General features: G+C 34.1%; 1 protein-coding gene and 1 long non-coding RNA gene across 8 annotated transcripts in view; one reads left to right on the top strand and one right to left on the bottom strand.

Annotated features, from left to right (window-relative positions):
* Positions 1-25,633, top strand: part of LOC138190922 (uncharacterized) — a 121,651-nt gene that overhangs the window by 20,746 nt on the left and 75,272 nt on the right. The gene's annotated exons all lie outside the window — the stretch shown is intronic.
* The window catches only part of scny (ubiquitin specific peptidase 36), a 48,692-nt gene that overhangs the window by 9,187 nt on the left and 13,872 nt on the right, over positions 1-25,633 (bottom strand). For all 7 annotated transcript variants that reach the window (XR_006883158.2, XM_046625393.2, XM_046625383.2 and 4 more), the window contains 2 exons: positions 23,253-23,651; positions 1,959-2,908 (listed from right to left, as the gene is read on the bottom strand). Coding sequence is in view for 6 of the 7 variants with exons in the window: in XM_046625393.2 (XP_046481349.1) it covers positions 1,959-2,908; positions 23,253-23,651 (1,349 nt within the window). In the remaining variant the exon portion in view is untranslated. The remainder of the gene's footprint in view (positions 1-1,958; positions 2,909-23,252; positions 23,652-25,633) is intronic.

Raw genomic sequence — 25,633 nt, 5'->3', positions numbered from 1 at the left:
TTTATTCCCACTTTTCATACACAATGACGATTTTCAAGAGCAACTGTCAATTATTGTATTGGTTGATTCTGTGGATTGTTAAGATACGCAGATTTGTAAATGTCATCCGATGGCTCTCTAAAGTGTTTCTGAAGATAAAGAAAATCAAGATAAATGTAGAGAAGGTTTAAGGGGTTAGGTGGGTTTCAAAATTTCAAAAAATCGAATTTTTTTTTTTTGCTTATCTTATAATTGAATATGTTGAGAATATTCCTTTAAAATTTTAAAACGATCCGAGTCATATTCTAAGAGATATAGCCTTTGGATGTTTCACCCATCAGGCTATAACCGAGCGTGACGCAGGTATATGGAGGCAGGTATATCGAGGCAGCTGCTTAGCTATTGTTCGTTTGTCGTCTTTGTCCCTTGCTTTTCGCTTACCTTTTCTCTTTTCTTTCCCTTTCTATGGTCACATTGAATTAGTTATTTAACCTATTTTAGTACTGGAATTTAGTTGAATGTTGTCAGTCGAACTCCAAGGTTGCTTGAAGTTATAAGTATTCGTTGTGAATTTTATCGAGGTTATTAGAAATTTTGTGAAAAATGCATAAAGTTACAAGATCTGATCAAGCATCGAGTGCTCAGAGAAAAGATAGACCCAAAAAAAAAAGACAATCTTTCAACCCTAAGACTGCAGAGGTAGACGAGAAATCTTTCACCAGCACGTCTGCGAAAAAACTGAGGAGTCAAGACGAAATACACGTGCCAGAAGACGGTACTCTTGAGTATGCCATTATAGACTTTTTGTTAGTATTTTCAACACTATCAACTTTAGTGAAGTGCGGTAATATAATAAATGAAAATGGACAGGACAAAGTGTGTAATGGTAAAGTTGATTTTAAATAGCGTGTGAACGAAAGCGTAAACCAATTAATTTGGAAAATCACGCCAAAAATTCTTCCTGCTGGATCAAAAATAGTCGACATTGCTGCATACGTCGCTGCCGGTACTTATAATGAAGGAATCGCAGCATTATTACTGTTTATGCACGGGATGGATTTAAAACTTGGCCGAAATAGCCACGAGTACGCACGAAAAGAGGATGAAAGCCGCATACTTGCAGCAGAAAAAAAAGCTGACGCTGAGACTCGAAAAGCAAGAGTTCGTCGCAGACAAGAGCAAAAAGATGTTCTGGATATTGCCACTGCAGCAGGCACTTTATTATATAGTGCTGGAATCGATGACGTTATGTAAGTTAAAAAAAAAAAACTTTTTTTTTACATGTTATTTGAATGTAAATCTTCAATCGCGTTTTTCTCGAAACTACATTTTTGAAATCGGTAGTCACGATTTCTCGAAAACTTATGAACCGATCTCTTTCAAATTTTGCACACTTCTTCAAAATAACATTATCTCGTGCTTGAACGAAGGAATTTTTTTTTTTTCTATTCCAAGTAATTTTTCAAGGCCATGAAGGGTGCAAATTTTACTCAAAATAAGGGTTTTTTGTTTTCAACGCCGCCAAAAATGTAATTTTTGTTTTGTTTTTTTTTCCTTCGTCCAAGCACAAGTTTTAAACATCTACTAACAGAAAATTTTTGGTTATTGCATTTCAGATGAATCTGTCATGAGTTATCCTGACTACGCCGAGAGAACTTTTTTTTGAGGGGTCATAGGAGACGACGTGTCCACGCCTTAATTTTCAATATTTTTCAATGAAAATTTCACAAACTACCTATAAAATATATATCTTTTATGTGTTAAATTGATGGAATGAAATATTCTGTTGATTAAATAAAAAAAAATTCATAAAAATGTACCTATTTTGAGCTTTTGAAACCCACCTAACCCCTTAAGAGATTGAAATTGTGGACGTTTGAATCAATCTGATAAAACACAGAGATTCGTGAACATTGCGTAACAGTTTACTGTGTGTGATTTAAAAAATATCAGTCAAGTTGTAAGCAATTTGCACTCACTTGTTGTCAGTAACAGACCAGCCACTGGGTGTAGTAGATGCTGTGGGAGAAGGTGTATCCTTAGATATCTGCCAACCCTTAATACTGCTTGCACCAGCTTTTGTAGGCACTCGTTCCTCTTGATCAGTCTTAATTCTTGCAGAATTGTGTAACTTCTCTTTTCCATTTATCTCTGGCCTAACATTCATCTCTCCTTTGACGATTTGGGACTTGAACGAATTTTGTACTCCGTTATTTGTCGTACCAATCTGGTACTTGTTACCTGGCAATGTTATATTTTGGCTGACTGACTTCGAATTTGTATTTACAATTGCGTTGTCACTTCCATCAACAGTTTTCTGCACATCTTTTAACTTTGCTACAAACTTAGAGGAATTCTCTTTTAATAAAGATCCCGTCCTGTACGAAGCATTTGTAGCATTTTTTGTTGAGGTTACTAGTTTTGAAACAAGGTTGCTATTTGGAAGCGTTAGATTTTTGATACTGTTTGTACCAGTTTCGTCTTCTTCACTTGATCCGTCATACGGTACTAAGCTACTGCCGTTTGAAATTTTGCCATTCTTGAGGTGCCTAGGATGAGATTTATCTAGCAGCTTTTGGGGAAGTTGAGGGCCAATGAAATTGGCGCTCTTCTGCAGTGGAAGCTGCGGACCAATAATTTTTTGTGGAGGCAATTGTGGCCCAATCATCACTCTGTCCTTCGGTTCCTGACAATTTGCAGATGAGTTTATTATGCCGTTGAGTGGAATTATACAAGAGGTCGATGATTTCAAATTAACTGTTTTGCTTGCACAACCATTAGACAGTAGGGGTAAATTTCTCGTCGGCACCAATCCGTTCAATTTTGCTGGCTGTTGATTTTGCAACTTCGGTTGGAACTGAGACTCCATTTCAAATATCATTATATAAGCATTTGTACTTAGTACATTGCTCAGACTCGTCGGACGCACCTGTGTGAAACGATAAGGAGGGATAAGTGTTTCTATTCTTTAAAACTTCAACAGCTATTGAATTGTTGTTAAAAATTAGTTCATAGTGTACGGAAATTCAAAAAAAAATGTAGTTCAAAGGGATATGTGAACTCTTGCTTAGAAATACTAATAAAATGACTTTTGTCAGAATTCTGATGAATTTGAGTGTTTTGCCGCTAATTTTTACACTTTTCAACAATACTAGCTTTGAAATATTGAATGTTTCCAAATGTTTATGCACAAAATGAGGCCAAACTATGGCAGCTTCGTTTCTTTTTTTCAATAGTGAACACGATAACTATTGACCCAAGACAATTGAAAAGGGGAGGTTGGGTTGTACCCGTGGAGACTTCTGTTTATGAATGCTGAAATCTACAACATATCAAAAATCCAGACGATTTCACTAGAACCCAATTCCCATGACATTATTGCGGGGTTCTTTCAAGTGTAAATCACATCGATCACCATAAAAAAATTTGACCCATCAAAACACATTGAAGCTTGAAAGAATAGAAAGCTCATACATTTGTTTTTCATCCGATTTCTTGTTTAACGGTAGCGTGTCAAATATTTCCTCATGTGCTTCGTATGTTTTGAAAAGTTAAATTTTTTTTGAAACGGCTGTTGTGAAGTACACCAAGAATTGTATAAATACAGAAAATTAGGCTTTTTTGTAATAATCTTGATGAAAATAGAGACAGGTCACTGAAATTCCGCACGAAGTAATCTTTTGCCAATACAAGAGAGCAATTCCATCAAAAGATCGGTTTCCAGCAGCGTTACTTTTACAATGGGTACCTGGCTGTAGCCTTTTTCAATTTCCCTCCATACCCCAAGGACAAATGTTAGTCGTGGAATGAAAATCTTGAATGACTACAGGGGCTCAATGAAAGCTTAGTCAAAAAATCTTTTTGTGCAGAATACGCTTGCCAAATTGTGGCTTGATTGATGTATCCAATCTGAAATGGTGCTCTAGCAATAAATGAAATTATTTAAATATAGCGTCTCCCCCCTCAGTGTCATTATACTTTGAATGAGTTGGAACTGTTAAATGCCATCTTTCGGTTTGTAACATCTACTCTAATTATGAAGCATGTAAAAACAAACATTTTGCAGGTAAAATATCCATCGATAATTTTAATTTACCTGAAATTTTCTTGATGCATTTTGTGGTTGAAAAAAAGAGATACATGTTCGACGAAAAAATGTAGTATCCATATTGTCGACATTAGAATATAATTTCTAGTTTTAAATTTGGTATCCGAACTCTTCTTCTACTGCTGTATCATCAAAAGTAATTAAGAAAATTGAACGAACAAGAAGGCATCGGAACGGCTGTCAATTTTACAAGTCATTGACTATTGATTTTAAAATTCTAAGTAAATGTGGTTGTATTCGTTCATTAATTGTACATGAACCTGTCAATTTTAAAAATGGGTGAAGAATATGATATTTTCGAAAGAATTCGATTTTCTTGCGTTATGACAGTATTGCACCAAAGTATAGGGTTCTTTTTTGAATTGCCGCTCAGCCAATATTAAAATTTATGCTTCATATTTAATGTGATCATTAGATATCTTGAAGTAGAAATTTCTCCTGTGATGAAAACAAATGTTCGCAAAAATCTACGTTTCAAAAATAAGTAGAAATGAATAATATGACTGATCGTGAGTACCGGTAACAGTCTTATCATTGACTTTCTCAAATCTATCATTAAGGGTAGGTGAGTTTTTAATCGTCAGCCAAGCCAGCTAATCCTTTTATTTAATTATTATTAATAATGGATCTTGTTCAAATTTCGACGAGGTTTTGCTTTTTGGTGGTACAATTCATTATTATCATTATCTTATATGGTTATAGACCCATAACGAATACATTCGCCCGTTTCACTATGTAAAATGTGTAATGCCGAACTTTTAAAACCGGTATTGCTACGTCGGCTATAGTAAAACCGGAATAACAGTGCTGTGTAAACGTACTCAATGATGGTCACTAAATCCATCCTGTCTCTTGCCTTGCACAAGCCTAACAGCTCATGGGGACATGCCCCATCTGGCATGGCGGGTGTTGGTAGTGTTTATTATTATTATTGATAGTATTATTGCTGTTGTTGTTATTATTATCTAAAAAATTTGTTTTTTTTTTTACCAAGTATTACTATTTCCGTCTATAACGGATTTTGGGGACGAAAATGTACGCGGGGGAGGTACTTTCCACAATTCTCAGAGTAATCAGGAATAATATGAGACATCGCAGCACTATTTTCATGAAAAATTGCTGAAGCATAAAATATGACTTTGAATATTTGCAGAAATGCAATTTAAAAGAAAACCCTACACCATGGTACGTACCATGATAAGACGAGATCGAACTTTTTTAAAAGAGCCTATTATAGGTCTATTTTGACAATAGGTGGGTTAACGTATAATCAGTAGATAAATAGCCATAGTTATTTTAGTATTATATAATTAGTATACGATAGCAAAAAGTAAGATCAAAGAATTTAACCATCGTGATACACGGCCAAATGATTATATTTAAAAAATCATATTACATCCATTAGTTTTGAAGATATAGCCACTAGAAGGAAAGCGTGTGTGCAAATTTAAGATTCGAAATTGCATTCTAATATTAAAAATATGGATAAGCATATATTTCTTCTTTCATTTTTAAAAAAAATTTCGAATAAATTAAAAATGGCGATGTTTCACGAGTGACATGTACAGATTCATCTACACCCTTTCAGAAGTTATTCAGGGGTCCCGATACTTTTGACAAAACCTCTATACAGGGTAAGCCAACTTAAAGTGTTACACAACAGCTTCTTGGAGATGACTTGAGGCGCCGATAACTTAGGCTGAACAAAAAGTGGTTTGACAAAGGCTGTATATTGTATATTATTGAGATCGATTTTTTTAAAACAATATCAACTTAGAAGTTTCAACTTTATCGTAATTACTTTAAATGCGAATCATCTTTTCATTATCCGTTATATTACAGTACAGATTGCAACAAATCGAAAGACAATCTAATGTAATTTTTTCACGTGATGCGGAAAAAATTAGCTTGCATTTGATTAGAGTATTTTGCTGCAATGAATTTATCGGCCGCATTAGTTAACAACCTTTCCTTTCTAATTTACGTAGGCCAATCTCCAAATTATCGCTCAACAATCAGGTCCCAAAAATTTGATTTTGTTACAATTTAGACATATTATTGTGTGTACTAAAATATGAAAGTCATCCAATTTTGAGGCTATCAGACTTTACCGTTCATTAAAAACCTGTCGATTGATTTCACCACTATTTAGATTTTTTTAGACGTTCGTGTCCTCGGAAGAATTTTTGACCCGATACGTTCGCTGTGCAAAAAATTCTCATCTTTCCAAATATTCAATCAATTTCGGGTACATCGTCAGCAACAACGAAAGGGTTTTTTCCCAAAAACTCGTTTTTTTGGCGGTTCCGCACACGAATGAAAGTATTTTTATGATTCCATTGAAAGGCTGAGAATTTTGCCGTAGCGATCCTAGTTTTTCAAGGTTGTATGACCATGGGATCGTTATTGAACTGAATTTATGTAAATAGTGCACACGTCGCGTCGTTTTGCTGATGGAACGACTTAATAAAAAAATGCCTGTAATAGAATGTGATTTTTTTCTTCGAATATTTGTTACGTACATACGTTGTCTTATCAAGTTTAGTCTAGTGTTATCGATCAAAAAATCTATATCGTTCAAAGAATCTTCCATACTTTAACCGCACTCAATTCGCAGCCGTATGCACGTCGCGTTTTATCCGTTAACCTTTAGAGGGCCAGCATTTTTCCCTGTAAATTCCATATTTTTTAGAGGTATGCTTTACGTATATAGTCACACATCCGGTAAAGTTTCCAAGTTATCTGCTGACTTCTAAAAGAGCCAGATTGGCCCTCTAAAGGTTAAACGATGAGATGTATGCACCGTTTAGATAAACTTAGCTCAATAACGATCCTATAGTCATCTCACTTTGATAATCTACGGTCTACGCGGAAAAACTTTCAGCTTTTCAATTGAATCATCAATAGTATATTGCGTAACAAGGAGGCAAACTGGGTCCTTTCGAGCTGAGCGTAAGTTTGAAATATGAGTCGTAGGTGAGCACGCATGCCAGCCGAAGACGAATATTGCAAATACGCGAAGTGAAAAGACCGTGCCACCTTGTTGCACACGATTCTTTACATATCAAGACTATGTAAGGCGTTTTTTCACGATGCACGATATTGAGTTTAGGATTGCGTAATGTCAGCTTTCTGTACGCCGCGCATGCGCATTTCGCACACTCACTCTACCGTCATAGAAGCGGGTACTTCGTGTACGGAAAACACGCATGAATAAACCCGTAAATCATGCTCACGTTATATAAAATAAATTTTTCCCATATCTGCTTGAAAAGTTTGTTTTTCGAAGTCTGTGGAGCGTGCGTAGAATGCCACATTTCCGAACAGTGCCGTAAAACGACGGTGGCACGTACAGTGCTTATTCCACGTCAAACCGAACACTAAATTATAACCAATGATTCCAATTTTCTTCTAAGAAGATATGAACGGTTGAAAGTTTCAAAAAATCACAAAAATCGTCGGGCGTGCGAACATTCAAACTACTGTATCATCGAACCCATTAGCCGTGCAAAAAAAGCAAGAGGTCGATTTTGAAGATCTTGAGTCACTCTATATAGTGGTATATTGCAAATTCACGTTTGACATTAATCAGTTATTATTCATTTGTTTATAAATTTCATTAGCATTTTTCATCAACTCACCAATTTAAGATTTTGAAAAAAATATCAGCGTGTTCCCACTTCAATTTTAGATAAATAGTGAAATTTGAAAATGGAAGAGCAAAATTGTGGAGGTATTTGTCATAAATCATGCGTACCAGACACATTTTGTGAATTCTACTCCTTTGCAGACACACGGACTTTTTAAAAGTGATATCGGAAAGCAAAGTTCATTGAAGTGCGAAAATAAACACGAATCAAACTTCCACGATCGAATTTTGTATTGTAACTTTTGCCCTGTAATAATTTGTTCCAACGTCAGCGCAAATATATGTTTATTATCAAATATCACTTTTTATTGATACTTTAAAAAAACAAAGAAAAGCGACGAGACTTGAACAGGGACCGCCAGCGTGCCAGCCAATGACCTGACCCATATTACGCAAAGCAGTGAGCAAACGATGCTCGCCAAGCAACAAAAGAGAGCGCCGAAACGAAATTTCGCCGAATAAGTATTGTCCAGTAGAATATTTGTTCAACTTGCTCAAAACTCAATTTGAAAAAGTAGGCTCGCTAGAGAATTTTATTCCGCATCTTTTTTCGAAATAAACTATATTGATAATTTTTAAAGTTTATAAAATATTTAAAGAAGTCATTCTTGAGGAAAAAAAAATTTAATGCTTCTTTCACTTCAACTCGTCATAACTTTTTTAAATATTCATATTTCTTCTTGAAACCTGCACACGATAAACTTGCATGTATTTCGCGTCTTTCAAGCCCAATCACAATTTTTTATATCAAATACAAACAATATGGCGATTTTTTAAAACAATTCCGTCAAAATCTTCTGCCGATGTTTTCAGCTGAAAAAGTTTTGTGGGAATTTTTAACTTCTTAGTATTTATTTAGTTTAGTTTAGTTTACTTAGTGCTCTTATTGTTTAACAGCATTGTTAATTTTTCTACGAGCGCACGTCGCGGTCACGTCTGCGGTGCCTGCCACTCACATTCTCAAACGGCGGAACCGTACCGAAGAAACATGTAGGTATGTTTGTAGAATAATAATATCATTCACAATATTCTTGTAAATGATGTTACAGTTTTTAATATGGTTAAATGAATATTATAAGTATCAAAATTATCGATGCGTAATGTTTATTTGCGAAAGGTAGAAAAATTCGTAGAAAAATTAACAATGCTCTTAAACAATAAGAGCTACTAGGAAGCTAAAAATTCCCACAAAAGTTTTTCAAAGCATTGTGAAAATGTTGGTATGTTTGAAAAATGAAAACTTAAACTTTCGTCACAAAACTTTTTCAGCTGAACACATCCGCAGAAGATTTAGACGAATTTTAAAAAAAAAAATCGCCATAGTATTTGTATTTGACATAAAGAATTGTGATTGGGCTTGAAAGATGCGGAATACATGCAAGTTTATCGTGTGCAAGTTTGAAGAAGAAATTTGAATATTTAGAAAAGTTATATGACGAGTTGAAGTGAAAAAAGCATTAGATTTTTGATTCCTCGAGAATGGCTTCTTCTTTAAATATTTTGTAAACTATAAAAATTATCAATATAGTTTGTTTGGAAAAAAGATGCGGAATGAAATTCTCTAGCGAGCCTATTTTTTCAAATTGAGTTTTGAGCAAGTTGAAAAAATATTCTACTGGACAATACTTAATCGGCGAAATTTCGCTTCGTCCCATTTTCGTTTCGGCGCTCTCATTAATGACAGTCAGTAGTATATGTAGTGCGAAAGAGTCTCTCAAAAATTTTTTCCGAAACTAACAAACAATAGGGTTCATTGGACAAAATGCTGTTAGCCTAGTACTCAAGAAGGGTCGGTCCCCCTTCAACATACCTGAGACTCATCGAAATTCGTTATTAACAGTTTCGGGGGTCTGTTTGTTAATTTCACGTACAGCGTCATACTTTCCTTTACAGGTATTGGAAAAAATAACGCGTATCACATGCGGATATACGATATCTGATTCGTGTAATTACCACATTATAGAGATAAACTGCTATACGGAATAAATTTTGTCAACAGTTCCAATACCTATTTGCAAAAATAAATATTTATTGAAGATTTTCCTTTAACTTAAGTACGCTTTCTAGTGGAAAAAGTGCAGCTAAAATAGTCAAACAAAGATGCTTGCAATTTTCGCTCTCATTTCAAACCTTAAGTTTAAAAAAAAAAGTATTCATGTTTTTAGAACAGTCTCCAACGTCATGAAGAATAGATAAGCTTGGTACCTACTAATGCAAAGTCGTATACTTCAAGAACATCACGTGTCCGTTGTAAAGGACATCCATTGTATGTACTAACTTATTATCAAGTATACATGAAATGAAGCAGTTGTGAATCTCATTCTCCCCTGTACTTTAATATGCTACATGGATTCACTATGATTCTGTAGGTCATTTACGTGAATTTGACAATGAAACAGAAGCTCTACGATACAAAAACTGCACGGAGAAAAATATTCAAGTTTGTCGTGTAAAAATTAATGTTCATTTGTGTTTCGCAAAAGAAAGAAATTGCTTTTCTATTTTCCACACTGTATAGTTTAGCCACTTCTTTTTCATGATTTTTTCGAAAACTTTATTCGAAATTTTTCATGTTGTGAAGAATAAAATACTTTAATTTCTTTGTAAGAAATACAAGTAGTATTACACAGGGTCATAATACGTACATGCATGTATTATATATATATATATTTATATGTATATATATGGGCAGATCCATTACTTTTCGCCGAAACGTTGCGGGGGTGAGTCACCAATTTGGCTGCCGTTTTTTTTTCTCGAAAGCAGGTCAGAAAAAAAGGTGATCCTGAAAATTTGAGCTCGATGCGCCCAAATCCGGCCGCTGGAGAATTTTGTGAAATTTGAAAAAAAGTCGAGTTTTCAGACATTTTCAAAAATTTATATTTCAGCTTCTATATTACTCAGAGATTCCAAACAAACGATATCCTTCTCTGTCAGCCTTATATTTTCAAGAAAAAAATAGTTAATTAGTTCAAACTCACATCCGGCTTAGCTGGGAGCTCCTGGACTGGACTGCTATTTTCATAAAATTTTCCTTATTTTCAACAGGTTCTCAAATCTACATTTTTGATCGCTTCTATGTCACTGAGTTGTCACCATATAAAGTAGATCGATTTTTGAAAAAAACGCTGTTTTTGAATAGTTAAAACTTTTTTCTATCAACTCGAAATCCTTTCAAATTTTCATTGTATCCCTAAACAACCCTGAAAATTTCAAGTTTGGCTTAGAACTGGTTTCCGAGCTATGAATTTTTAAAAATGTCAAATTTTCGATTCAATATGACATTTTTTGTGGTTTATTATAAGATTCGATAATTTTACGCACTTAATTAATACTTACTCGAAATTCGATTGTAGAGTAGGGGGCAAAATGAGCCAGCTGAAAAAAAAGAAGACCAAGGGAAATAATTATTCCATCTAACTTCTCGTTGAGAATTTTAAATATGTAATTTTTCTGCATTTATTTAAACTGCTTAAATACTTTATAAACTTTTTCAAAATATGTAATTTGAATAAATGTAGAAAAATTACATATTTAAAATTCTCACCGAGAAGTCAGATGGAATAATTATTTCCCTTGGTTTTTTTTTTTTTTTCAGCTGGTTCATTTTGCCCCCTACTCTACAATCGAATTTCGAGCAAGTATTAATTAAGTGCGTAAAATTATCGAAACTTATAATAAACCACAAAAAATGTCATATTGAATCGAAAATTTGACATTCTTAAAAATTCATAGCTCGGAAACCAATTCTAAGCCAAACTTGAAATTTTCAGGGTTGTTTAGGGATACAATGAAGTATAATCCGGAAAAATTTCAAGGGATTTCGAGTTGACAGAAAAAAGTTCTAGCTATTCAAAAACAGCGTTTTTTCAAAAATCGACCTACTTTATGTGACAACATCTCAGTGAAATGGAAGCGATCAAGCAAAAATAGGGCAGATATTATGAGAATATACCTTAACGAAAAATATAAGCCGTCAACCAACCTTCAATTTTCAAAAAATGTAGATTTGAGAGTCTTTTGAAAATAAGGAAAATTTTATTAAAATAGCAGTCCAATTGGGAGTTCCCAGCTAAGCCGGATATGAGTTTGAACTGACTATTTTTTTCTTGAAAATATAAGGTCGACAGAGAAGGATGCCATTTGGTTTGAATCTCTGAGTCATGTAGAAGGTGAGATATAAATTTTTGAAAATGACTGAAGAATCGACTTTTTTCAAATTTCAAAAAATTCTGCAGCGGCCGGATTTGGGCGCATCGAGCTCAAATTTTCAGGATCACCTTTTTTTCTGACCTGCTTTTGAGAAAACACACGACAGCTAAATCGGTGACCCACCCCCGCAACTTTTCGGCGATAAATAATGGATCTGCCCATATACATATATATATATTATATATATATATATACGATATATACAGTGTGGAGCATTTAAAGTGTGACAGAGCAATAGTACTCAACTATTAATGATAATCAAAAAAGTTTCACATGAAAGTTACATTGTTCGAGAAGGCCGTCATACTGGACCATCTTATTTCTTTTTCGGCGGAGGCGCCGAAGCTACGTCAAGGTCAACGCTACTTTTTTAAATGGAACAATTTATTTTTTTTCTACGAAATTATTACTAACTTTGAGGCAAATTCAGTGATCTACAACACAAGGTCATTGTAGGCACGCGAAGTATGAAAATAGTCGAAACATCGAATTAAACCAAAAGAAAACATTTGCGTCATTCACAACAGTTGGCACGGTAACTTGGTAACAAATGTCTCTCGCCATACAGTGGTGGATACCTCGCAACCAGCGAGCATTTAGCAGTCTTACCCTTACCGATCGAGCAAACTCGCCCTTTTTCTTCCTACATTAAGTAAACCAACGAACGGAAAGGGTTCATATTTCCATGGTGCATCGCTCTGTCGTAGCGGAATGCAGGAAAATTATTCATAATCCGAAAATCCCAATAATAATCCTAATTTCCCGAAAATCATAATCCCGAATTCCAGGGGCCAAAAAGTGCAGAGTTGAGATACTTTCCGCAATTCCGGAAAGAGTGAGGAGTAAAATGAGCTATCGTGAGACTGTTTTCATGCAATATTGAGGTCGCTAGACGAAAAATAGGAATTAAAAAAATAAAACACGTAAATAAGGGATGCTCTCACGATCACCCGGGCGTACGGCCGAGCGTTCCAACCAAGGTACAATTGTAAAAAGTATCTCAACTGTGCAGTTTTTGGCCCCTGAAATACGAGAAATGTCGGAATAGTGACACGTTCCAAAAACCACCCATTTTTTTGACGATTTTCGTATTATGAATAATTTTCCCGAATTCTGCTAAGAAGGAGCAATGCACCGTCGAAATTTGAACCCTTTCCATTCGTTTGTTTATTCAATATAGGCATGAAAAGTTTATAAAAATATAGAAAGTGAGTTTGCTCGGTCAGTAAAGGTAGGACTGCTTCATGCTCTTGATACATTACCCTGTAATCGAGAAAAAGTTATACGTATATAATTGGGTCCACGTCACTTCACTCAAAAAAAAAACCGTCAAGTCACGGATCTTTGCGCCATTCGAAATATTCGTAGTACTACGTAAAAAAAAAAAATACCATTTCAAGGATTTTGAAATTTTTTCAAGTATGGTGGAGTCAGAGCTATGTGAATTCTTTTAAACCATTGTTGCACCGCTATGTTCGACAATTCATATCTCCGAAAGTATTCATCGGAGCGGACTGATCCTGCTATCATTCTGTTGGTAAAAGAATGCGCTTCCATACAAAAAATTATATTTTGAAAAAAAAAAAAAATTTCTTTCAATTCTATTTTGCGGTTTCTTTTTTTGATTTCGCTGCCATTTCCGCGCGACTAACAACAATTCATGGAGATAATGTTTTTCAGATATCTGTATCTTTCCCCTTCAATCCTAAAAAAAAAATCTATGGAGAAAATACCTGGGCCGGAGAAAAAAAAAAGAAATGTCTCGTCGTGCGTCACCGCGTAAATTTCATTTGATGCTCTTCTACTTACCCGGGCTATCCATTCTAAGAAAATAGTTATTTAACGTAGCGGTGCAACAGTGGGTTACAAAAATTCACATAGCTCTAACTCCGCCATTTTTGAAAAAATTTCAAAATCCTTGAAATGGTATTTTTTTTTCACATAGTACTACGCATATTTTGAATGGCGCAAAGATCCGTGACTTGACGGTTTTTTTTTTTTTTTTTTTTAATGAAGTGACGTGGACCCGCTCATATACTTAAGTATATTAGAGGAATCAACCCCAATGAACCAGGCTGACTAGCTGTTACCATACTGGATGTGGGATTGATAAAAAAACGCACTTAAAAAAAGGATAAATTTTGTTGTTTGTGTACAAAAGGTGTGTATAAACTCCAATCACTATTTTTGATGGTGGAAAACTTTCAAAAATATGTTAGCGCAATCTGAAAATAACTAAGAACCCTAATCAATGAACGAGTCTTTATTTCTCTCTGAGTAAAACGGTAAGTTCATTGAGGGATAACTTGTGTAATCATACACTAGTAACTCATCAAATTATTTAGAATAGAATATAATTGGACATTTGTACTTTGTATTGCATTTTGCATTTCACAGCTAAACTCATAATGATTAATAACTTTTCTAGTCCTCAATTTCCGTAAAACTTTTGAGGGAAATATGAACCATTTTTATGGGTTTGGGCTGGGTTTACAATGTTTTGACAATTTTTTTTGACCAAACGTAGAGTTAAACTTTCACTAGGGATCCACACCAATAACTATAGTCGTGCTGCCGACTATTTTAGCAATATTTAAGAAGTTAATATCAGTTTTTTACCCTTCTTTCTAACGAACAAAATTTTTACAAGAAGTAATAAAATTTATAACTCAAAACTGAATGAGACGACACTTTTTTCAATTTTCCCTGTCGATAGTGAAAGTAACAAAAAATGTAGAATAATCGACATTGGTACTTGCACAGTGATCGGAATCAGATACACAGACCACATTTTTTTCAAACCACTTCTGACCAGGAATCGTTAACATCGAATTCGTTTAACCAAACTACTTTGGTGCTAAAGTAGAGTAAGTAAAGAATTAATATTCAATTCTACGGAAGGCTTATGATTCACATATTTTTCACAAAATCTCATTACATTTTCTCGTAGGTTAGGGGCTGTACTTAAATTACGTAACACATTTAGAGTTACTTTTTTAACCCTACCTTCCTCATGTAACAGACCGCACCAAAATAAGAAACTCCTCCCTACCTCCTATATTGTGCGGAATTTTTCAGTTCGTGAAAATATCTAGTCATCTTTGAGCATTAACTTCCATATTAAGTGAGCTAGTCTTGTGCTAAGATTTGCCGCATAAAACTACTTTCTGGTTTGCTAAAGGCAAACTCTGGCGCGCCAAATTGAAGAAAAAATTTTTTTGCAATCACCGTGAAGTTTCATTTCAACTCATTTTAATAAATTAAATACAATCGTTAAAAATGCCGTCCCCTGTACCATAATAAATAGTACAAACTGGTTTGACTCCCCCCGTGCCCCTAAATTTGTTACGTAATTTAAGTACGCCCCATGATTGTCCTCAAATAGATAGTTTCTGTTTGAACGGGTGTTCCATTGTCATAAATACTAAGAATTTCTCTTTGCTGAGAAATTGATTTGGCGTTACTGTAATTTGAAGAGAAGACACTACATTTGATGAGTGGTACACTTAACTCATTAGATTCTCAAGAAAATCCCAAATCAACTTTGAGTGAAATAGGCGCATATTTATAATTGGAAGGTTATTACGATATTCCGTGAATTTATGTGTTTTGTTATGTTACTATCAGTGTGTCAAACGATTTATCGTTAGACTATGGATGACGGAGAATGTTCGTTATAAAATAATTGATGTCAAAATAACCATCCTGAATTCGAGACAAGAGATTAAAATCTTCTGCCGGGGGGGAGGGGGGGCATTTTTTCACGCGAAAATTGTCATCTGGTTGCATGCAAAAAGGAATTGACAATAGGCGGTGCCTGTCAATGATATATCGGTTCCGTCGAGAGAAATACAAAAATATGAAGCATAGAAAAGAATTTTGCAAAAGGTAGAAGCCATAAATTACCATACTTGAACAATAACCCAAATTTTAAATATCGACATGCTATTGCACAGTGTGTGCTCTGTGTAATAAGTAGTGCCTGTTTGAGCGCTATAAAAAAAGAACTTATTGAATTGGTGAAACTATTCAATAATTAATAGTGGATTATTCGCGTGAAAAGAAAATATGAGTTTTGTTGATGAAAAGGTTCTTGCCTTCATTTATTTCAACAATTATTATATCGTGACCTTGAAAAATTATAAAAATTACTTTTCTGTGCTACGAAAAAAAAAAAAAAAAAATCACAAGAGACCGCTATTCCATTTGCTATGAGAAAATGATAAGGAATTCCAATTTCCAGTACTTGTTTTTGCCGATGGAAAAAAGTGAATAATAGATATTTTAAAAACGACTGATGATGTTTCCGATTTTACTATCTCATTTGCTTAATTTAGTTAAATTTAGTTTAGTTCGGCTTAGTACCCATGCTCTATTCTACAGATACCTGTACCAGAGCAAATGATAACTCCCGATATTCTCAATAAGTAGTTGATTCGATAGAACAATCTATGGACGAAAGTGTTCCGAACAAAAACTAATCGACTGCATAAAATAGATTGCACATGATTTATGTATTGTTCATATCTGTTGTAAAAATGAGTTTAAATATTTTTTTATAATTTTTCCATGAAAAAAACAATTATATTTTAGAAATTTTTTAAAAATAGTTTCACCATACGCATTCTAGAAGTTGCAAATTACAATCGTTTGTAATTTCATTACAGTACGTAGGATGCAAAAAAGAGCTATATTGCTGTATTTAAATCCACTTTTCTCATAACTTAAGTTGTTTGAACAATCGATGTTTAAATTAGGCGTTAAAAATGTCGTTTCAGAAATTGCTGTTTTCATGTTCCATGTTGAAGATGTTTTATTGCCTTTTCTGGCAAAATCGATAGTATATTGGGTTAGATGGATCATAGTGACAGTGTATCGAGTTCAAAATACTATATGCCATTGACATCAAAATAAAAATTCTGAAGTACGTGAACTATGGTATTGAAATAAAAAAAGAATTTTAGCGCTACACGCTCAGTCTCTCGTCACAATCACAACTCATTTTTTGTCTCTCTGATCTGGAAGCCTCTTTATTTCATTAGTCTAAAGAATCTCGTGCACATCCTGTGCACACCTGACTTTTTCTTCTCATTTCCAGAACCCTGATTTTGCAGTCTGCTTTCTGGACCCACTTACGCTTTGTTGCTTCACATCTATCTTCTACACTGTATATTTCGACTCCATCTTTTAAACCAATCGCCTCAAAATAAACGTCAAACTGATATTCTAATCATACCTACATTTAATCACCCCTTCCCGGTTAGTTCCATAATGTAGAAACGAATAAACGAATCAAAGATCGGTACAATGATAATTAGGAATAGTATTATACCATTCAGGTTACATGTTTACACAACTTGCTCAAGCATGACATACGTAACTCTGTAATTTTGGAAAATGTTGCCATACTGAAAGGAAAAACGATTGTAAGTTTACGTTTCTCCAACTTTAGCTAATAGCATGTAAGAGAGATAAATCATCTCTACCCCTTTTTCGGATCCAAAAAATTGGAAACATTTTAGATAATAACATTGTTTCTGATCTTGAAGTTGGAGTTTTTTCTGAGGCTGAATACCGACACTAGTGTTTTAACTTGATGGATTTTCTGCAACCGGACCGTGCAAAAACACTATCATAATTATATTTCAACCAAACACTTATTTTATGATATATCGCATCAGAGCAACAAATGCCTCGCTTTTTTGAGTTTGGACCATGTTTGGATTTGCAATTTTCGAATCTATAATATAATATTGAAAAGTGACTTTTCTACAGTTAAAAAATGGGCTGACACAGAGCAGAGAACAGTAACTCCCATAAGAATGCGAGGCTTCTACTCGTAATTATTTGCTTCTACTGAAAAATGCCAATTTTTTAGTCGTGTCACCTTTGTCGCCGGGGTGTGAATCGTTATACTTTACTAGAACGGTTAGAAAATCAAGAGATTCAACTAAAATGCAGTTCCAACAATAAAGCTTGTGTAAGATCTTACATTATAAACTGGAAAATGGCACTATTCGAACTTTTATCAATGATTTTCAATGCATCTTTAATATCTAGAAACGATGATCAGTCTGGAAGTAGTTTGAATGACGTCTACCGACAAGCAGGGCTGGGTAATATTGAAAAACAGTTTCATTTTAAATATGAAATTGAAACGTAAAATGCTATTTTGCATTTTCTAATTCAAACAAATTAAAAAATTCGTAATCTTTTTTTAATGTAAAAACGTTAGCAACGCGTCAATTCTTTCCCTCGAATAGAGCAGTGATTTGATAAATATCTTGAATATACCTATTGAATACACGAATGTCAAATATGTCTACTTGTAAGTTCTCATTCCATAGAGACCAGAGCATATCAAATGATATTCTACGAATAAACAGTCTGATGGTGTGTTTACAATACTTTTTCAATTACTGTACAACGATAAGCTGCATCAAGCAAAAATTTTTAAGACCCTAGTCTTTTAAAATTGTAAAACGGTTTTTCAAATACAATACTTGTCCACCACCATTTACACCATTTGCACGATTATTTGCACATACAGTGGAATGCTAATATGTCCAATGGGAGACACGTCAACGACATAACGTAATACAAATAAACTACATTTGCTGCTCAAAGTAATAATGCATGTAGAAAATAAGATGACAAGCAAAAGATGGTATACCTCAATTATTGGAAAAAAAAAAATGATTTACAGTACATTATATACCATTTGATATTTTGGAACTCACATTAAATATCTATGCAATACTTTTCATTTTAAATCAAATTTCGCAAAGCATTTCCATTTCTCTTTGAACATGATTTTTATAAGCATTTGCCATTTTCTATTCTAAATGCATTTCTGAATGCATTTTACCCAGCGCTGCCTACAAAAAAGGTAAGCCACATATCATTCCCAATCTGAAATTTGATTTCGCACATGTTACATGTTAAATTACTGTTATAAGTCTTCAATTCCAATTTAAAATCGATTTGTTGACTTGTGATACACTGCAGTAAATACATCACTTATTACCACCTTTATGACAAATGGTTTTAAAAACGTAAGCAAGATGATGCAGTCTAGAGTCGTTACTGTAAAACATTTTGTTCAGTTAGATCAAGATAGACTAGTTCAAAAAACTTATGAATATATACATAAAAAGCCATTTGAGAATGGAAGTAAACAATTTGGTAAGAGCATCAAACAAAACTGAAACAAATTAGTATTGAATTCGCAGGAATATTGCTCAAGTAATTAGTGAATTGCTTAGACTACAATTATAGCACAAGTCTTCAGTGCTTTAACATATTTATGCTACTGTCCTTAAAGGGTTTGCCATATGCCCTAGTTGGAGTACGCCTTTTGTAATATTTACTACGATTCACCCGCATAGCAATCATATGAAACTCGCCAAAAACACCACAAAATCAATCCAGGGTGTCCAGCGATATCAGAATTCAAAATTCCCGTATAATTCCCGTATATTCCCACTAATTTCTTTCCACAACTCCCGCATATTCGTATATAATGATTTCTATGGCTTTTGTGTATTATGATGATATAATCACGATTGAACACCGTCATATTCGATGATGTGTAGAACTGATGAATCCGGGTGGAGGCAAAAATACAGAAAAATCAAAAATTAAAAGCGTCACAATATCGAGTTTTCAAATGCGCGAAAATGTATTTCATAGAATTTCAAAATATACCTAGCTGAATTACAGAAAAGGCAAAACGAAAGGTAAATATAGTATAGAAAATCATGACATGGAACCATCGCAATGCTGATGTATTCTTATTCGTTGTGACAATTTTATATTACAGCTCTCTATACTCTAACTTTTCTACATAAGGACTTGTCTATGTTTCGACTTTCTAAGTATTTTAAAAATTTTGAAATTGCAGTGATATTTCAACGAAATATTGATTTTTAAAAATTCATTATTTAGCGGGTGAATGGAAAAATGGCAATTTCATTGCGAATTCCCGGTTGCTCTGACAACTTCCGGTATGATTTGCATATGATTCCCGGTTGCTGGACACCCTGCAACCACAGTTTGTGATCAATAATACTCTAGGGATATGCCAGTCGGAAAAAAGTGCCACAGTGATTGCAGACTACAGACTAGATCAAAAATTTTATGATTGCAAAAGATTTCCCCTTTTAAATATGATAATTTGACTACATATGACTAGAGGAAAATTTCATTACTACCGTGATTACAAAAAAAAAAAAAAAAAAGGGACGCCTGTTATTTAGATTACTTCATCTCGAAGTTTACAGTCTTGGAAAGTGAGCCGGAGGGTTGACCGCATAGTGAATAACCTCGAGCATAACGCTGGATAAGGCACACAAAACTCAAACTCACAGACTACAAACTGTAGATAGGTCAAATTCCCACCCGCGCATACGCATGACGCAGAGTGCCTACATGCCACCTGACAAACAACAAATAAAACCATCTTACTGGCGCGGTTTTAAAATTTCATGTCATTAAGGGGAGAGACCCGTGTGACGCGCTGAAAAGAAGCTCATTTGTAGGAATTTTTTCTTCAGCACCATACAATTGATCCTTACAAAATTTTTAGGGTATTTTATTTTAAGTGTGAATGAACAAAATCAAATTATGTTGGTATCAAAAAAAGGTTATCAAAGTAAATATAAATTGATTTTCATTGCGCGAAACCGTGCCCGCGATGATTTCGTAGACAGTCTAACGCCTGTTCTATTCATCTGAAATAAAATATTCAAAACAATTACTTTTCTCAAAAAGTATACGCATGATTTGAACCTAATTCGAGCCAGACAATATCATTATAAATGTTGATTCAAATTATGCGTATATTCTTTGAGAAGTCATTGTTTTGAAATTTGATTTCAGATGAATACAACAGGCGCTAGACTGCCTGCCAAATCATTGCACAAACGGCTTCGTGACAAACAACTCAATTAATAATTACTGTGATAATCTTTTTTTTTTTTTGATACCAAAAAAATTAGATTTTGTTGGCTTAAATTTCCAGTAAAATACCCTAAAAATTTTGAAAGGATCAATTGTACGGTTTCTTTGCGTGGCCGCAACATATGTCCGATTATTTTGAGGCACAACTAATTAGCTTTACTTGAGAAAATTCTTTTACATGACTACTTGATTAGATACTTAATCAAATCTAAGAGTTATGCCGACGTTCACACCTGTACTTCGATTTTATTTGACCACAACTGAAGGCTTCTGCTCGTGACCATTACAAACAAGTGAATGAATAACTTATTACTTATTTTTAATCCACTTGATTTACCTGGGTAGTTTCGTTCTTCAATGGCGAGATTGTCGTGAAATGGTCTGATTTATCAGTAATATCGTTTCAAGTTTCTTTGTATTGCAACTTTTTCAGAAGATTTTCAAGTTCACTAATTTTGAATCTGTCAACAAGATATGGATGTCAAAAAAGCTGCATTAGTTTATCTCCGTTGACGTGCTATTTATGTGAAAAATTGTCACATTTTGTAATAATGAAACACCCTGACAACTCGAAATCATCGTTTTCGGGGTGATTATCTGTAAGAAAATTCTGAGTTACGAGATTTTGTTTAAATATATGAGAATTATAAAATTTTGGAAGAATTGACTTTCAGTTTAGAGTACTATGTTGCACCAATATGATTTAGGCGAAAGGCGTAGAAGCTGATAAATCATGGTTACATATGTTTTGAAAAACTTTTGGTAAGTATATTTCGAAAGGGGGCTATTGAAATAAAAATTTGAAAAACTTTACAATTTGTCACACTTCACCATAGGGACGAAAAATTCGAAGAAAGATTATTATTCTTCAGTTTAAACGACAAATGTGATGTAATTTTTAGGTCGGGGTAAAAATGTAAATAGATTAGAAAATACTGGGATCACAATTCTAGAAGATCTGCTTTATTGCGATCTTCTGGCAGAGACGTGGCTTAAAAAATTGTACCTAGCGGTAAAAATATGCACTAGAGTGAGTAGGTCACGCTGTACATACACAAATGTGGACAAGTGCATTTTTATAAAAACATATTTTGTTTTTGTAATTTTATAATATAAAACGAAACTTTCATGACGAGATATTTATAAATTTGCACGTAAACAAATATATAGTCCAAGTCAGCTGATGCGATTCGACCTACTTGCTCAGATGTTGCATATCGCCACCAGATAGCGTATCCGAGTGCTAGAGTTCTCAATAGAATTTTAAAAAGTAGAAATTCGTCAGAATGAACAAAAATATAGCAAGCTAAAACATAAAATCATCAGAATTCTACCAATTCTATGTTCTGGGTAATTATTTTTTTGTTCATTCTGACGATTCTGTGAGTTCTAGACTTTGACCTCGCCATATCTTGTCTTTTCTACATTTCGAATTTTTACATTTTGAAACTCTATGAAATAGAGTTTGGCATCTTTGACAAGTCGATATTCCGGCCATTCTATTTTTTGACCGTTCTAAAATTTCAACTCCATCCGTAATTTTTGCTTCAAATCTGCTGTATCAGAAAAATAGGAACATGAAAAAGTGAACTACGTTTTTTTCTCAATTATGTCTACAACATATGCAAGCAAGATTTTAATAATCGATATAAATTATTGTTTCAATATAACAAAACTTTAAGCCAATTTTTAGGACATTTTGTAAACAAAGTAAAAAAAAAAACATGCGCAATATAAAAATGCAACTCTGAACGGTCGCAATTTTCGCGAAGAATAAAACATCTACTATAACATTAAGTTTTATTTATTACCTATATACCACGTTTTAAAAATTCTTTCGAATTTTATGTCTTAGATCGTCTGACTTTGAGGAATGTTGGTGTCGCTGTGAATCATGTCAGCAACAGATACAATTGATAACGACTATAATAAACACTGCGTGCATAAATTTGCATTCAGAAAATTTCTAACTGTGCCTCGATACACCTACTTATGAATACCAAAAGCCCAATCGAATTAAATGAATTTTTATTGAGATAATATTTTTTAAATATTAAAAGGATTCCAAGTAGTCAATACGATATCAAATCAAGGTCTATTTGATTCTGTCAAAGCCCATGCCTAATCCAGAGGACACCAGCATTATGGAAATACAGCAATTTCCACTTTCTTGTTTACCATAAAAAAAATAATCTCACGAATATAACATATTTTGACTAGATTGCAGCGTTACAATCACCTTGTGAGTATTTAGAGTATTCAATATCTTCTATGTGATAGTCATATCATTGGCCATAGTGTAAGGAACAGTAATGTTATAAAGTTCAGGTAATAAAAACTTACACATGAATCATCGAACGTGTAATATTGTCCAGTAGAAACTTGGGCAACGGCGGTGTAATGGCCACAGTTGACAGAAGGTCCCATATGAGTGACGATAGAGGTAAGCTTGTACGTTAACGTACGCAGCGACTCTCCTGGCTCCCGCCGTAGATAAGGGCCCATGTCGACAATCTGTTTGAAACCGATGTGCCTGGAAATTTTTCCACCCAAAACACTGAACCGTTTTAGCTGGACACATAGGACTTTTGGGGGACGTTCAAGTGTGAACTGCTTTGTTGCTGGTACACGTCGTTTGCAAGCCTCGCATTTGTAATCATTATTGTCAAGCTGCTCCCGACTGAAGTAACTCGAGAGTGCCTCATCCAAAGTACTCGCTTTTCGAATATCCACCAGGAGATCCTAATGAGTCACAAAAACATAGATCAAGCAAAACAACAGACGATTAATTATGGAAGCAGGAACCTGTTTACTTAAAAATTTTAGCCCCCACCCATTATGATGTTCCCACAAGGGAATATGATAATCGATACTGGAGAAATTGGATTCGAACCTGACTGTAATGGAAACTTGAGACTTGAGACTTTTAAATTTAAAATTTCTCAGTATGTTTCAAATTTTCTGTATGAAATACTAAAAAATTTGTCTATTAACGTTTTCAGTCACAGTGGGATGCTTAGCGTCCCACCACAAAAAATTCCATGTCTTAACCTTATTACACTTTATTTACAGCTTCAAATAATCTTTGTTACTTCATATAACCCAAAAATCCCTCGAGGAACAAATTTCAGCTAGAATCATTGCATTTTCATAGTTTTTGTGAGTTTACATCAGCCAGATTGGATCCACCATATTGAATTCAGAAATTGTCAAATTCAGGCCAAAATATTGAGTTGAAAAATATATGACTGAAAGGGTTAAACTAAAAAAAAAACCTAGTATTTTCAAGATGTTTGCACTAAAGTAACAGTGTCTAACCGTTTCAAACAGGCCATTACTTTTTATCAAAGTTCTGGATACTTTGTATAGGTTAAGAAAGCTGCTCACTGATTTTGGTAAACTTCATCAACAGACAAGCCATCACAGGCCATCAAACTTTTCCAGAAGTTTTCAAGTTATGCCCAAAATTTCTCTATCAAATTACCGGACTTGGACATTTAGCCTACTACTCGAAATTTTATAATATCAATCTTAGATGCTAAATCAACTATCCCAACAAATTCCAAAAATCAAGTTCAACAAAATTCGGAACTTTCTGAATTATTTTCTACCATTATGAATCCCAAAAGTTTAAAGGGTGATTCGAAATCAGGTGAAAAATCGCGATAACAATTTCTTTTTCAGTAAAATTAATGCCTATATAACAATGGAGTACTACAGAGGAGAGAAATGTCTAACGGATATCCGATGAAAATATGGTTCCCAAAAATCAAATATTTAGTGGCACTGTTATAGACGAGACCTCTCGACTTCCGCTGGTTTAGTATGATATGAGCTACATACTGACACATACCAGGACATTGTGTGGATATAGTTCATAAGGACCCCTAATTATACGCAATCTTGGGTACACATACATTCATAACATTAATGCAACAAGAAAACATTCAGCTTATTTCAATTAGTGTAAGTCTGAGGGGTGTTGACAAAAAATGAATAATTACACAAATAACAAATTGCATGATCTTGTTTTTTCTCAGCTTGTAAACGGTCTATGGTTTTGATGACTACTTTTTTTTGCCTATGTACTTAGACTTTAATAGACTTTGTGTCGTATCATCGTCAAAATGCCTTGATATCTCTGAGGTACATTAACATAAAGGAATATTATTCAATGTAATTATACGTATATCCCTGTCTAAAATAAACAACCTTTTCTTGTATCTCTGTTATCCTCGTAACATGCAAACGAATTGATCAAAATGGGCACCCCGATTGTCATTCCTTCGATATTTTTTTTTTTGAGCTTTTAGCATCACGTTGCGTAGACTTTTTGTTCATCCCGGCAAAAATAAACCTATCAATAACAATCAGCATAGCTATCAGCTACCACATTTCAAAAAAATCAATTACTAAGAGATTTACCTCACCAAAAGATAAACGTGGTGTAAGCATATAATCTCTCTTCAGAGAAAACAGCTTGAAACAGAATTCAAGACAAGTTGGCTAACTGATCAGTCAAAAATGTGACATGCTATAAAACACGCTGCTAATATACAAGACTTAAACTTAAACCTATATGGCCATATTGCATCCAACTATACAGTTCTGCCTATACCCCTAATATCGAAATCCTTCAAAGATTTCAAACTGAAGCGTTAAGAGCCGTACTTGTTGTACTAAATTACATCTCTAACTTCGTAATTCAAAGAGATATAGAGCTA

This window comes from Neodiprion pinetum, chromosome 1, assembly GCF_021155775.2.
Source record: "Neodiprion pinetum isolate iyNeoPine1 chromosome 1, iyNeoPine1.2, whole genome shotgun sequence".
NCBI lineage: Eukaryota > Metazoa > Arthropoda > Insecta > Hymenoptera > Diprionidae > Neodiprion > Neodiprion pinetum.
The sequence above is the reverse complement of the archived record's forward strand: the minus strand, read 5'-3'. Positions and strand labels throughout refer to the sequence as shown.